Raw genomic sequence first — 15,409 nt, 5'->3', positions numbered from 1 at the left:
ACCCCCACCTGAGGCCTGGAGTCATTGCTGAGAGGTGTTTGAAGACTGAGGTTTGGACTTCAAACAATAGACCTTTTGATTTATTTCTTCTCCAATCTGAGCTTTTCCTTTGGTCCCCAGCCGCCTCCTTTTTCTCTCTAAACTGAAACGAATTTGTTTGGGAAAGGATGGTCCAGGAAGCCCCTTTTTCTTGTCAGAGGCTTTGTACAATATATCATCCAGTGCAGGACCAAATAGAAAATTACTCTGACAAGGAAGGGCGCATAATTTGGATTTTGATGCAATGTCCCCTTTTCCACCCCTTTAACCATAGGGATCTTCTGGCAGAATTGGACAAAGCCGCTGCTCTGGCTGACAATCTTAACGAGTCAGCTGTTGGTCTGAAATAAAATCAGCCGCCTTCAGCATAGGAGGGATTGCTTCCAGCAGTTATTCTCTCTGGGTTTTACTAGCTATATTCGATTCTAACTTTCCCAACCAAACCTAAAAAAAGAGGACCTTTCATGTGATTTTATTAAGGGAGATTTATACCTGTACTTGCGCTGATGCTGCCACCCTGCTTGATTTTTTTTTTTTTTTTTTTTAAATATGCCTCGCCAGATTTCTCCCGCTCAGTATGCTAATACTGAGCATCGGAACAGGGAGGAGGAGACACCAGGGTTTCTCAATGGGCGTCTCCTTCTCCCTGGCTGTAGATGCTCTGCGATTGGACAGCGCTACAGCCAGGGAGAAGGAGACGCCCATTGAGAAACCCTGGCGTCTCCTCCTCTCTGTTCCGATGCTCAGTATTAGCATACTGAGCGGGAGAAATCCGGCGGGGTATATATATATATATATATATATCAGCAGGGTGGCAGCATCAGCAGGGGTATCCCGCAAGTACAGGTATATATCTCCCTTAATAAAATCGCATGAAAGCACTATGTTGCAGCAGTATTCGGTTTAATGGAGGAAGTGGATGCCTCCCAATTTGTTCTAAGATAGGTGTCAGCTCTTTTATCCATTGGGCCTTCAAGAGAACCCAAATCCTCAAACCGGAGGGCCAATTTTTTTTTATGACTTTTGCCACAGGGGCATTCACCCTCAGTACATTTTGCCAGGCCGCTACTTCCTGATCATTAAACGGATACTTCCTCTTAACTGATCTAGGAATAAAAAAGAAACTTTATCAGGCTTGTTCCAGTCTCTTTTTGTCAATTCCTTAACACAATCCTGTATGGGAAATACTCTCGCTTTCCTTGGTCTCAGACTTACAAACATTAAATCCTGTCTTGACCTGGATTCTTTTTCCTCTTCCACAGTAGACCTTACGGCTCTTAACCCCTTAGTGACCACCCATAAGCCTTTTTATGGCGGTCACTAAGGGGCCTTAGGCTGGGCCGCCGCTTTATCATCATTGGGGCATTATTACAATAGTTTCATCAGATTCGCACTAACATCATGGTCTCCATTTTTGTATTGTTTTATGGAGTTTTTTTGTGTTTATATGTGGTCCCCTGATGAACTGACCCCAGAGAACAGTTCAGAGAAGTTTGCATGCCTGGGACATATGGTATGTGCTCATTTTTTCCCCACTGGTGATCAAACTTAGACGCCACTGGGTTATATGGGACCATATATGTATTATGTGCGATTCAATATTTATGTTGTAACTTTATTATTTTCTGATACATGCATTGACCAATGACATTACTGTTCGACTGTAGTCATAATCGGTCTCTGCTTGGGTGGCGGTATCTATCCTTTGTCAGGGACATATAGGTCCTATCAGGAGGTTCCTGACACGGGATGGCCCCTATTGGGGCGGCCGTTCTGTTTTGCTATGCAGGGCTTTAAGTTTGATAGGGCAAGTGTGAGGGTGAGATTTTTCCTTTCCTTGTCCCGCCCAGCCTTATTGTTAATTGCTTTTTATGGGCACAATCTGGGCGAGTTCTAATGATCATCAGTAGAGGTTACGTTTTACACTGGTGATGGTACTCTGAGATAACACAATCCAAGGACAGGTTTGGCTGGGTTTCTAGCAGAAGCTCTCTATATTTTTGTAATCACGCACAACCTCTTTAAAGCGGTATTGTCATCACAAAGTGATAGCATATCGCTAGGTTATGCCATTACTTTAGCGGTAGCATTCCAACAACTGCACCACATATCAATCCTGTGAGCGAAGAGGACACAGTGCTGGTTGTTTCGTGCATTTCTAAGGTGCCCATTCACCTTCAATCGCTGTTGGACGAACATTTGTCCGACTGACTACTGTTCCTCCTGAATCCATTAGTCACATAAATGCTTGGTTTGGCCGAGCATGCATCAGTTTGCAATGGCAAGAGTGGAGAAAGCCACTGGATGAGGCTTAACACCTGCCAGAACCAAAGGATATGGCATTAATATTCGACTTTACAAGTCTTTCCTACCAACACCAGAGTCAGGAGGCCCCCCTCATACGCATTAGCTAGTTGCTTGGCACTGCCAAAATCAGCAAGTTCAACCAATGATAGTCTAATGTGCATAGGGCACTGCCAGAGTGTTGCAGATTCTTAGTGAGCATTTTCCAAGTCTGAGCATACCCTTACAGCTAACAAATAATTAAATGCCAATGAATGAGATTTTACAAAGCCTCATCCTTATGCAGCAGAAAAAATAAAAACTCTACATGGATCTTGGGTAAGAGCTGCAGATTTTTTTTTTTTAAATATACCAGATATGTTGTGAGTTTGCCACTGACTTCACCCTTTGCAGAGCACATAGTGAAGTTTGTGGCAGATCCACTGCAAACTCTTACTAAAATTTACATGCTACATCACATTACAGAAGGAATAGCAAACCTTTATCGTGTCAGGTAACAAAGTGTCTTTGGAGAATTTCTGAAGAAATGTTCTTAGGATACAGCGTTATCCTACTGACTAGACAATATAGTTACCTGGGACTTGAATTCTGCCTCTTAGATACTTCAGTAACTTCTGGGTACCATTCTAGAATTAAAAATGGTACAAAAAAAAAAAAAAAAATTATTTTCAGGGAAAAAGAAATATCAGACCTGTCATTCATATATCTGGCATGCATACAGATTCATTCAGTGCAGATTGCATAATTAGGAGATAAAAAGGGCTGATCAGCGGGGATCCCGGGTATCAGACCGCCACCAATTAGATACTGATTACCTATCCTGAGAATAGGTATCAGTATTAAAAAGTCTCGGAAAACCCCTTTAAAAAGGACATTTTGATGCACTTTGGGGCTGTAAGACATGACTGGTATGGGTAGGCGGTGGCAGCATCTCCCAGCAGGGGTTCCACACACTGTCTGCGATTCCGGCCAAGTTTTGTATTTGCACTGCGCATGTGCCATATGGTGACATGAACAGCTCAAGGAAGTCTAGATCAGTCTGTACAGACAGTGCACCTGGACAGCTGAAGTGACCGTTACCCACCTGGATCAGGACACTAAATATAAAAAAGTGGTATTACAGCTTTCTGAACCCCCAGATAGGTCAACATCAGAAAAAAGGGGCTCTTGGTCATTATGGGTCTGAATTCATTGAGGGTTCTGGTCTAAGGTTTGACTTAATTCTGAGGTCTGATGTCAGTAATTTTTAGGGTCTTTTTAGGGTCTGACATTTTTTTAAGCCTTTTTTTTCTGATTTGTAGAAAATTGGAGGGGTTCCTCCAGATGATTTTTTCCAGGAGTTCCTCAATATGAAAAAGGTTGTGAAATCCTGTTCTAGAAGCTAGCATGAATAATAGTAAAAATGGATATTTATAACAAGCAGCCCACACTTAAAGATAAGTTAAACTCCAGCCAAATCTAAGTCACTAATCAGTTTTAGCTAGTAATATTTAGTTAGGGGGCGAGTCAGCAGTCTCCACAGGAGTCAAAAGCCACAGAAGAATAACATCTGACTACTAAAACAAACCCCTGGTTAAATACAGACACAACTCTAGTGAAAAGCCATTCAAAATGTAGTCTCCACAGTTATACTTACACTGAGAAGATCCTTCCTAATGCCCCTCAAGGGATTTCCTTCCAGCTGAAGTGATTTTAAATTTGGAAGATTTGCAAGAGAATTGGGCAGACTGCAAGGGAAAAAAAAACAACAAAGAATCAGAAAGGCTCCAACCGATCATTCTGATCACTATGGTCTGTCCATCGTCTGATATCACATTAGGCCCCTATGCAAGCCATAATGGCTATGCTGTCTCACCCCTGACATTCAAAAAAGGGTACAAACTGAATGCAAAATAAGCAATGCATACTTCCATTGTATGGTGAAAAGTCATGTGCAATTTGAGTTCTGCAACAGGTATGGCTTTTTCCTGAATGTCATGTCGCAGTACGTTGCACGCAGTTTCTTTCCATAGTGTTTAATACAAATCCTAAATCACGCATAACTTGCAGCAAAATTGCAACACTCAGTCACAGACAAACTGCACACATTTTTCGGTCAGGCGACAAAAGTCACCATGTAGCCCGGGCCCAACTCTTACTTGCTCAGGTCATTATTGGTCAAGTCCAGCCGTTCCAGTCCTTTAAGCAAAGCTATTTCATCAGGTAAGCTCTTCAGTTTATTATCCCGCAGCTCCAGTATAATGAGACAACTCAAGTGTGACAAGTGCTGGGGGCCCAGAGTATTTATCTGGTTGTTACCAACATGCAGCTCCTGAAGGGTAAATGTGGAGACGAATTGGTTATTATCAACTGATAACATGTCACATGCCATATACTGAACAGCTTTTTATAAGCGTCCCACAGTAAGGAGCGTGTAAACCTTCAGCAGCTTGCAGTTGGGAAGCTCAGGCAGAAACGTCAGCTGGTTCTGTCTTAGGTACAGCTGCTCCAGAAAATCCATTCCAGCTAAAGAAGTGGGCACGTCCTCCAGCAGATTTGATGTGCAGTCCAGCTGTCTGAGGCCTTCAGGAACCATAAGTAAATTACAGTAGTCAGTTATGAAATTTTAGAAGCAGAGGGCACATGAGCAAACTTCAGTACAATTATGACAAAGCTCCAAATCCCATGCGGGGCCACAGAGTTAAATAAGAGTTGGCTTCTTGCAGCCACCACTAGAGGGAGCTAGCTGCAGTGTTTATACTATTAAGTGCAATAAGGCTACTTTCACACTTGCGGCAGGACGGATCCGACAGCCTGTTCACCATGTCGGATCCGTCCTGCGGCTATTTCGCCGTGCCGCCGCTCCGTCCCCATTGACTATAATGGGGACGGGCGCGGAGCTCAGGCGCAGCACGGCGAAAGCCGCCAGACTAAAAAGCCTGACATGCAGTAATTTTAGTCCGGCGGCCTTTCGCCGTGCTGCGCCGGAGCTCCGCCCCCGTCCCCATTATAGTCAATGGGGACGGAGTGGCGGCACGGCGAAATAGCCGCAGGACGGATCCGACATGGTGAACAGCCTGTCGGATCCGTCCTGCCACAAGTGTGAAAGTACCCTAAGAAAACAGTATGCCGTGGGCTTCCCCTAGTGGTGGATGCAGGAATCAAATATTAAACGGTTTTTCTGGGATTTTAATATTGATGAGCTATCCTCACCCCTGCTGATCAGCTGGTTAAAGACAAGGCCGCGCGAGCGCTACCTTCCCTGCAGTGTTGACGGTGAGTCGCCCCATTCACTTCTATGGGACAGTACGTTCCTATACACTTGCACGAGCACAGCACTTTTGGAGTGTGCCATATATGTAAATAAAAAAATAAAATAAAAAGATTTTTTTGGGCGATTTTCCAAGACCAGCACAATTCTGATTCGGACGTATGAGATGCTAGCCTTGATAAACCTGCCTAGATGTCTATGCAGGGGATTTAGAGTACCAGATAAACAAAGTTCAGACTTAATTCAGAAGTTCATCAGCTCGGAATGGAGGGTAAGAGAGAGCAAGCACAAGAAGGAGCGAGTACAAGTCTTACTTTTTAAGGAGCTGATTTCAGCAGGAAGGGATTTTAGCTTGTTGCTGGACAGGTTGAGTCGACTGAGATGGGTTAGACCTCCAAGGCATCCTGAAATGTTCCGCAGACCATTACTGGAAAGGTCCTGTAATTGGAGAACATTTTACTGAAATCTTGAGCTAAAGCATTGCGTCAAAGACTATTATCACTCAAAAGTTGAACATACAAATACCATGCAGATGTTGTCCTTGGGTTGGACTGAAGCCTAGGACCCCAGTGCTGCAAAGTAATAGTGCTAACCTGCTGCGCAATGGGAAATACGGGGAAGGTTTATCAAGACCGACACTTTCTGCGCCAGTCTCAACTTCCCCTGCTCTGCCGGAGGATGCACCTAATTTATGCTACGTTTCAGGCGCAAGGGAGATGATAAATCTCCCCCTACAAGTTGTGTAACATATCTGAAACAGGAGGCTGACCTATTGTACTGGAAATATACATTTAAAAGGGGTATTACAATTTTGTAAAGTAATGGCATACAGCTACGGATTTAGTGGGGGGTGACCGGTTAGTCCTCCACTGATTCTGAGAATGAAGGGACTGCAGTGCTGGTTTAATGCTGCGCCCCTTCACTGTTTTTTCCTGTACAGCCGCACTGCCCCCTAACCGAAGCGTAGGGATCTGCAGTCTGTTTCTATTCAAAAGAGTAAGGCCTCTTTCAGATGGGCATCCCGGGTACATTGCGGGAAACCCGCGCGAGTGCGCACAAAATTTCAGTCAGTCAGTTTTGACTGCAATTGCAATGTTCAGTTTTTATCGCGCGGGTGCAATGCGTTTTGCACGCGTGTGATAAAAAAATTGAATGTGGTACCCAGACCCGAACCTCTTCAGTGAAGTTCGGGTTTGGGTTAGGTATTCTGTATATTATATTATTTTCCCTTTTAATATGGTTATAAAGGAAAAAAATAGCATTAGTGTTGAGCGAACTTGTGTTTTAAGTTCGGCGTCTAAAGTTCGTGTTATCAAAGAATCACGTTATGGATTCCGCTACCACGGACCAGAACGGAATTTAGAATCCATAACGCGATTCTTCGATACGCCGAACTTAAAACACAAGTTCGCTCAACACTAAATAGCATTCTTAATACAGAATGCTTACTAAAATGTCGATTGAGGGGTTAAAAAAATAAAAAAACATAACTCACCTCATCCTCTTGTTCGCGCAGCCGGCATCGTCTTCTTTCAGGACCTTCAAACGGACCTTTCATGACGTAATCCTTCTATCTTCATTCAGCAGGACCTGCGCTGACGCCACCGCGCTCAACACGTGGTGAGCACAATTACGTCATCAAAGGTCCTTTGGCAGGTCCTGAAAGAAGAAGAAAGAAGACGATGCCGGCTGCGCGAACAAGTGGATGAGGCAAGTAAATTTTTTTGTTTGTTAACCCCTCAATCGACATTTTAGTAAGAATTCTGTATTAAGAATGCTATTATTTTCCCTTATAACCATGTTATAAGGGAAAATAATACAGTAAATTAACTTTAATGGGGTTGCTCATCCCCATCATCTCCTAGCAACCATGCGTGAAAATCGCACCGCATCCGCACTTGCTTGCGATTTTCACGCAGCCCCATTCATTTCTATGGGGCCTGCGTTGTGTGAAAAACGCACAATATAGAACATGCTACGATTTTCACGCAAAGCACAAGTGATGCAGGAAAATCACTGCTCATCTGCACAGCCCCATTGAAGTGAACGGATCCTGATTCAGTGCGGGTGCAATGCGTTCACCTCGCGCTTTGTGCCCGTGTGAAAGGGCCTAAGGTCGGCTGCAGTTCGCTGCACAGTAGAGTGGCTGGGAGTGTGTACCATAGCACTATACTGCCATTTTATAACATTAGGATACTCCTTTCATAAGTGCTACCTTCATTATTACAGCCACAGAGGCTACTGAGGAGGACATACCAGCTCCTCCAGAACACTCAGCGGTCCCAGCACGTCTGGTATTTCCTCCAACTGGTTGTGCTGGACAAGGAGGCTCTTGAGATTCTGCAGCTGCGCTAGCTCCGGCGGCAGCGACTTCAGTTTATTGTGACTGGATAAAATACAAGACATCAGTGAGACGAGGCTAAGTCTATATTCAGACCGTATCCGTGAGAGGAAGCATCCGTCACCCTATATACCTGACGTTCAGCTTCTGCAGGTTCACCAGCTCTCCGATGGCAGCGGGGAGCTCCGTCAGGAGGTTGTCATGGACCTGTGAATACAGCGCAGTGTTAATTCTACACCAGTGTCGCTCAGAGCACTTCAGGTATCAAAGCGATTACAGTGAAATTCCTAACCAGGCATTCAGTAATTCTGATAATTCAGCAGCTGCTCCATTTATTTCTATGGGGGTTTCAGAGACAGCCGAGCACACCTGTGGATAACTTGTACCTACCGGAATAGGGCATCTGTCAGCAGTTCTGTCCCTATGACACTGGCTGACCTGTTACATGTGCTCTTGGCAGCTGAAGGCATCCGTGTCGGTCCCATGTTCATATGTGCCCGCATTGATGAGAAAAATTATGTTTTCATATATGCAAATTAGCCTCTAGGAGCAACGGGGGCGTTACCATTACACCTAGAGGCTGGGCTCTCTGCAACTGCCACACCCTTTGGACTGTGATTGACAGGGCCAGGCAATGTAAACATGACCACACCCGGCCCTGTCAGACTGCAGAGGGAGTGGCAGTTCTAGAGAGAGCAGAGCCTCTAGGTGTAAGGCCAAGTTCACACGAACGCGTGTGACAGGTGCCCGTGCTGCGGCCCGCAATGCACGATCGCCGGCCGTAGGTCAGCCACATCGGATCGCGGATCCATTCACTTTAATGGGTCCGCGATCCGCCCGTTCCGCAAAAAAAATAGGACATGTTCTATCTTTTTGCGGAACGGAAGTACGGGACGCAACCCCACGGAAGCACTCCGTAGTGCTTCCGAGGGGTCCCGTTCCGTAATTCCGGACCCATTGAATTGAATGGGTCCGCATCCGTGATGCGGAATGCACACGGAACTGTGGCAGTGTATTGCGGCCCGCAATACGGCCACGGATCACACACTAGGCCTAATGGTAACGTCCCCGTTGCTCCTAGAGGCTCATTTGCATATATTATAACACCATTTTTCTCAGCAATGCGGGCAGATATGAACATGGGAACAACACAGATGCCTTCAGCTGCCAAGTGCACATGTCATAGGTACAAGTCTGCTGACAGATTTCCTTTAACCCCTTAGTGACCACCAATACGTATTTTTACGGAGGTCACTAAGGAGCCTTAGGCTGGCCCGCAGCTTTTTTTTACGGCGGCCTAGTCTAAGTGCTGCACGGGTCCCCCGTGCAGTGGGGACCCGACTCTCACACGAGAGCCGCAGCCCTACGATAACAGCCCGATCGCAGGGTGCCGATGTGTGTGAAGGCTGGTTGGGGTCTGATGTAGGCCCCAGACCAGGCTTGTGTAATTTCTCTGGCGCAGCCTGCTGGCTAATGTTAAAATAGCATTGCCATTAAAATGCAATGCACTATAGAGATAGTGCATTGCATTTTACAAGCAATTAAAATACTGACTGTTATAGTCCCCTTGTGGGACTATTAAGTGGTAAAAAAAAAAAAAAAAAAGGAATTAAAAAATTTCCATAAAAAAAAAAAAAAAGTTTCTCTCCAATGTAAAAATTTGCAAAAAATAAAAATTAAAAAATCTCACCCATATCTTTGGTATTGCCGAGTCCATAATGACCCGGACTACATAAATTATAGCCTACGGTAAACACTGTATAAAAAAAAAATAGAAATAATAATTCTAATTTATTCTTAGGCTATTTTCACACTAGCGGCAGGACGGATCCGTGCCGCCGCTCTATCCCCATTGACTATAATGAGGAGGGGGGCGGAGCTCCGGCGCAGCACGGCGAAAGGCCGCCGGACTAAAAGTACGGCATGTCCGACTTTTTATAGTAAAACGTAAAAAAATAAATATATGTATTTGGTATCACTGTAATCGAACTGACCCAGAGAATAAAGATATTATGTTATTTATACTGAAAAATTAACAACGTAAAAATTTATAAACGTAAAAATGCAGTGCCAGAATTGCTGTTTTTCCCATCTCCCTCCCAGAAAGAGTTAAAAGTAATTCAGAAAGCTATGTGTACCCCAAAATGGCACAATTAAAAACAACTTTTCCCGCAAAAAAAAAAAAAAAAAAAGCCCTCATACAGCTATAGAGACAGAAAAATAAAAAAGTTATAGCTCTTTGAACGCGACGATGAAAAAAAAAAAAAAAAAAAGGAAGAAAACGCTTGGTCAGTAAGGCCCAAAATAAGCTGGTCACTAAGGGGTTAATGCCATGGTTTTACCAAAAGGCGACTTAGGGCTCTTTCACACTTGCGTTCTTGTCTTCCGGCATAGAGTTCCGTCGTCGGGGCTCTATGCCGTAAGAACCCTGATCAGGATTATCCCCATGCATTCTGAATGGAGAGAAATCCGTTCAGGATGCATCAGGATGTTTTTTGGCCGGAGAAAATACCGCAGCATGCTGCGCTTTTTACTCCGGCCAAAAATCCTGAAGACTTGCCGCAAGGCATTAATCCGGATCCGGCCTTAAGCTAAACGTCGTTTCAGCGCATTACCGGATCCGACGTTTAGCTTTTTCTGAATGGTTACCATGGCTGCCGGGACGCTAAAGTCCTGTTTGCCATGGTAAAGTGCAGTGGGGAGCGGTATACTTACTGTCCGTGCGGCTCCCCGGGCGCTTCAGAGTGACGTCAGGGCGCCCCACGTGCATGGATGACATGATCGCATGGCACGTCATCCATGCGCATGGGGCGCTCTGACGTCATTCTGGAGCGCCCCGGGAGCCGCACGGACTGTAAGTATACTGCTCCCCACTACTACTATGGCAACCAGGACTTTAATAGCGTCCTGGCTGCCATAGTAACACTGAACGCATTTTGAAGACGGTTCCGTCTTCAAATGCTTTCAGTACACTTGCGTTGTTACGGATCCGGCGTGTAATTCCGGCAAATGGAGTGCACGACGGATCCGGACAACGCAAGTGTGAAAGAGCCCTTAAAGGGCATCTTGCGATTTTGAAAAACCAAAGCACGTCCTGAAAGCTGCGCAGTCTGTGACCGCACTGAGCGACAGCGACTTGGGTCCAATGCTACACTATGGGACGGTATAGCAGAGCCGTGACGGCGGGGGACGCACATCGAGCACCACGAGGGCCGGGAGCAGCCGGAGGTCGTTGGGCAGAGACTGCAGCCGATTGGAGGAGAGGAGCAGCTTCAGCAGATCCGTCTGCTCCCACCAGCGGTCGGACGCGTCGAACTGGACGTTGGTGTGCGCCTCCTCCGGGGTGTCCAAATTTATTCTCCAAACGCTCGCCGGAACTAGACAATAGCAGAAAGACAAGGGTTAAACGCAAAAGACGCAAACAGCGCGGATATTTTCCGCTAGACTATTTAACGGAGCAACTCTAAGGACAACGGTAACAATAAAAAGCGGCGGCGGCAGATTAAATTGGCTGACGCAGGTGAGCGGGATCCCGGCCGCGTGCTGCAGCCTACCGTGTGAACCAGGCCGTGCGTTCAAGTCGAGGCTGAAAACTGCGGTTTTACCTCAAATTGATGCGGTTTTCCAAGGATTTTGGTTTTGCGACAATAGAATTGCACTAATTTGAGGTAAAAATTGCACGCGGGCGCAGTTCTCTGCTGCACCCAGACCGCGGTTGCTATGGGCGGCCATGGCGCTAAAGTCACACAATGGCAAACCTATTTCCAGCAATTACAACCAGGAGATCACAAAACCCCCCAAAACCTGCCCGTGGCCCCCTCACCCTCGCTCAGGCCTCTTCCTGACAGGTTCAGCTGGCCGCTCTTCCTGGCCGCCTTGATCAGTCCCTGAGGAACGGCCGGCTCCTTGTCCCTCTGGTCACGGAAACCTTCCCGGGAGTCGCCGGTCATTCCTCCCCTTCTGAGCCGAGACATGATGACAGGCAGCAGCGGGGTCCGGGGGACGCAATTCAAACCCAGAGAGCCCGCCCAGAGCGGACACTGCCGGCGGGAGGCGCTAGATGGCGCCCGAGGGCGGCGCTCCTAATATGGCGGCTGCGGGCGGCGTGCATGAGGTAAATACACCGCGCGTCCTGCGGCAGCCTGCACGTGAGGGGGTGGAGGAGGTGCAGTGTCCAGTGGGCCGTACTGGGAGTGACTGGGAATGTGGCCAGAGGGGAAAATGTCTACAAGGCACTAACTTCTGCCCCTACTTCGGTTCCCGCATTAGTGCCATCCACACTGCCCCCACCCACAAGTACCGTTCACACTGCCCCCCCCCCCCCCCAGTACCGGTCACACTGCCCCCCCCCCCCCCCCCCCCAGTACCGGTCACACTGCCCCCCCACAAGTACCAGTCACACTGCCCCCACCCACAAGTACCGTTCACACTGCCCCCCCCCCCCAGTACCAGTCACACTGCCCCCACAAGTACCAGTCAAACAGCCACCCCCCACAAGTACCAGTCACATTCTTCCCCCCCACAAGTACCAGTCACACTGCCCCCCCAAGTAACGGTTACACTGCTGCCCCAGTACCAGTCACAATTACTGGTCACACTGCCTCCCCCCCCCCCCCACGAGTATCGGTCACACTTCCGCCCCAGTACCAGTCACACTGCCCCCCCCCCCCCAAGTACCGGTCATACTGCCCCCCCCCCCCCCAAGTACCAGTCATACTGCCCCCACAAATACCGGTCACACTGCCCTCCCCCACAAATATCGGTCACACTGCCCCCCCCCCCACCCCCCCCCCCACAAGTATCAGTCCCACTGCCCCCCCCCCCCCCACAAGTACCAGTCACACTGCCCCCCCCCCACCATAAGTATCAGTCACGCTGCCCCCCCCCCCCCCACCATAAGTATCAGTCACGCTGCCCCCTCCCCACAAGTACCGGTCACACTGCCCCCACAAATAAGGGTCACACTGCCCCCCCCCCACAAGTACCGGTCACATGTTCCCCTCCACAAGTACCGGTCACATGTTCCCCCCCACAAGTACCGGTCACATGCCCCCCCCCCCCAAGTAGCGGTCACACTGCCCCCCCAAAAGTACCGGTCACACTGCCCCCCCCCCCACAAGTACCGGTCATACTGCCCCCCACAAGTATCGGTCACACTGCCCCCCCACAAGTACCGGTCACACTGCCCCCCCCCACAAGTAGCGGTCACATGTCCCCCCCCCCAAGTAGCGGTCACACTGCCCCCCCACAAGTAGCGGTCACACTGCCCCCCCACAAGTACCATTCACACTGCCCCCCCCCACAAGTACCGGTCACACCTGCCCCCCCACAAGTACCGGTCACACCTGCCCCCCCACAAGTACCGGTCACACTGCCCCCCCACAAGTACCGGTCACACTGCCCCCCCACAAGTACCGGTCACACCTGCCCCCCCACAAGTACCGGTCACACCTGCCCCCCCACAAGTACCGGTCACACTGCCCCCCCACAAGTACCGGTCACACCTGCCCCACCACAAGTACCGGTCACACCTGCCCCCCCACAAGTACCGGTCACACCTGCCCCCCCACAAGTACCGGTCACACCTGCCCCCCCACAAGTACCGGTCACACCTGCCCCACCACAAGTACCGGTCACACCTGCCCCACCACAAGTACCGGTCACACTGCCCCCCCACAAGTACCGGTCACACTGCCCCCCCACAAGTACCGGTCACACTGCCCCCCCACAAGTACCGGTCACACTGCCCCAACCACAGTCAATTAGAAAATCTGTGTTTCTGGCTACATCCGGGGGGGGGGGGGGCCCCGCACTTTGTGAACGGACATACAGTGGTCGGTGACCCCTCCGGTTTTCCAGCTATAAGGCTGTATTCAGACCTGCAGTCAGGTCGTGTTCTGTTACCTTGGAACCCTTGGTGCTGCTGAAAGTTCACATTTTGCTGCTCTGCCCGGTAAGGCCCCAAGCACACGACTTTTTTTTCGGATCATATGCGGAACCGTTCATTTCACTGGGGCCACATCTGTAAGTCCGTTCTGCGGCTGCGCAAAAAAGTAGAACACGTTGGACGAGAATAGGCGTAGCCGAGTGTGGGACCCACGGAAGGGAAAACGCAGGATGCACGTGGCTGGCATCCATGTTTTGTGAATCCACGATTTGCAGACCACAAAACAGATATGGTCGTGTGCGTGACATAGCAAAGGTTTTCATCTATGGAGGTCTGAGCACTGAGCCCCCCACCGATCGCTGAGGCGAGGAGAGAGAAGGACTCTCATAGCGCTGCCGGAGACGGACTCTGCAGTGAGGAGAGAGAGCGCCGTACGGACCACACTTCTACTGTTCATGGGGGTCTCAGTGCTCAGACACCCACCAATCAGACCGATTAGAGCCCCCACAATCAGACCGCCACTAATTAGACCCCCACCATTCAGACCTCCACTGATCAAACCCCCCCCCCCACGATCAGACCCCTACTGCTTAAACCACCACTGATCAAACCCCCCACAATCAGACCCCACTGATCAAACCACCACTGATCAGGCCCCCACTGATTAGAACCCCACCAATTAGACCCAGAACAATTAGACCTCTACCGATCAAACCCCCCCCCCCCCCACTGATCAGACCCCGACTGATCATACCCCCACCAATCAGATCTCCACTGATCAAACCCCCCCACAATCAGACCCAGACCAATCAGACCCCCACCGATTAAAACCCCAGCAATTAGACCCAGATCAATTAGACCTCTACCGATCAAACCCCCCCACTGATCAGACCCCCACCAATCAGATCTCCACTGATCAAACCCCCCACAATCAGACCCCTACTGATCAAACCCCCCCCCCCCCACTGATCAGACCCCCACTGCAGTTTTTGTTGCCAGCTCCAGATGTTTATGTGAAAAGGACGCACAAGCGTTTTTTGTTGCCGGCGTCGTCTTTATTGATCGCAACGTGGGTTTTTTTGTTAGTTTTTTTGGTCTCTGCCGTTTTATTCTAGAAGTCCAGCCTGCTGAAGCTTTTGGCTTTTTTTTCTGGTGTCTTGACATCTTCTCTATAGATGGAGAAATGTGGAGAAGATGATTGTTCATGTGGTTGTATAGAAAAGAAAATGATGCTAAAAAAAAAAAAAACACAAAAACCGCATATGGCCTGAAAAAAAAACCCGGGAGTGTTTTCCATGGTGTTTTTTCAGTGAGCAGAAAACACTCAAATAAATTCAGAACTATCTGCTATGCTGCAATAAATAGCGGCTGCGATGAAGAATTACATGATCGCTCTATTCAGACGGCGCGGTTTATTGTGGTTCCGCAGCCACCGCACTGTCTGAACACGCGGCGGCAGTGGCACTAGTACTGTATGATTTGAGGGGATTGCTGCAGGTCGGGAGGGGCGTGGTTTAGTAGGACTGGGTTGTGGCCTAGGAGGAGGGGCTGGGGGTGTGGCTAGGTGAGAGGCTGGCAGTGCGCAGGC

The 15,409-nt window shown here is 48.7% G+C and overlaps 1 protein-coding gene across 1 annotated transcript in view; it reads right to left on the bottom strand.

The window, feature by feature from the left end:
* Window positions 1–12,004, bottom strand: part of LRRC40 (leucine rich repeat containing 40) — a 33,368-nt gene extending 21,364 nt beyond the window's left edge. Inside the window, exons 1-9 of the mRNA XM_040407775.1 lie at window positions 11,758–12,004; window positions 11,130–11,311; window positions 8,068–8,141; window positions 7,850–7,979; window positions 5,908–6,031; window positions 4,763–4,905; window positions 4,482–4,654; window positions 3,980–4,070; window positions 2,918–2,969 (exon numbers count right to left, since the gene is read on the bottom strand). Coding sequence (XP_040263709.1) covers window positions 2,918–2,969; window positions 3,980–4,070; window positions 4,482–4,654; window positions 4,763–4,905; window positions 5,908–6,031; window positions 7,850–7,979; window positions 8,068–8,141; window positions 11,130–11,311; window positions 11,758–11,908 — 1,120 coding nt within the window. The 5' untranslated portion in view covers window positions 11,909–12,004. The remainder of the gene's footprint in view (window positions 1–2,917; window positions 2,970–3,979; window positions 4,071–4,481; window positions 4,655–4,762; window positions 4,906–5,907; window positions 6,032–7,849; window positions 7,980–8,067; window positions 8,142–11,129; window positions 11,312–11,757) is intronic.
* Window positions 12,005–15,409: the final 3,405 nt, after the last annotated feature.

The sequence above is a fragment of the Bufo bufo genome, chromosome 9 (genome assembly GCF_905171765.1).
Source record: "Bufo bufo chromosome 9, aBufBuf1.1, whole genome shotgun sequence".
NCBI lineage: Eukaryota > Metazoa > Chordata > Amphibia > Anura > Bufonidae > Bufo > Bufo bufo.
Note: the sequence above shows the minus strand (reverse complement) of the source record. Positions and strands in the feature narration are given on the sequence as shown.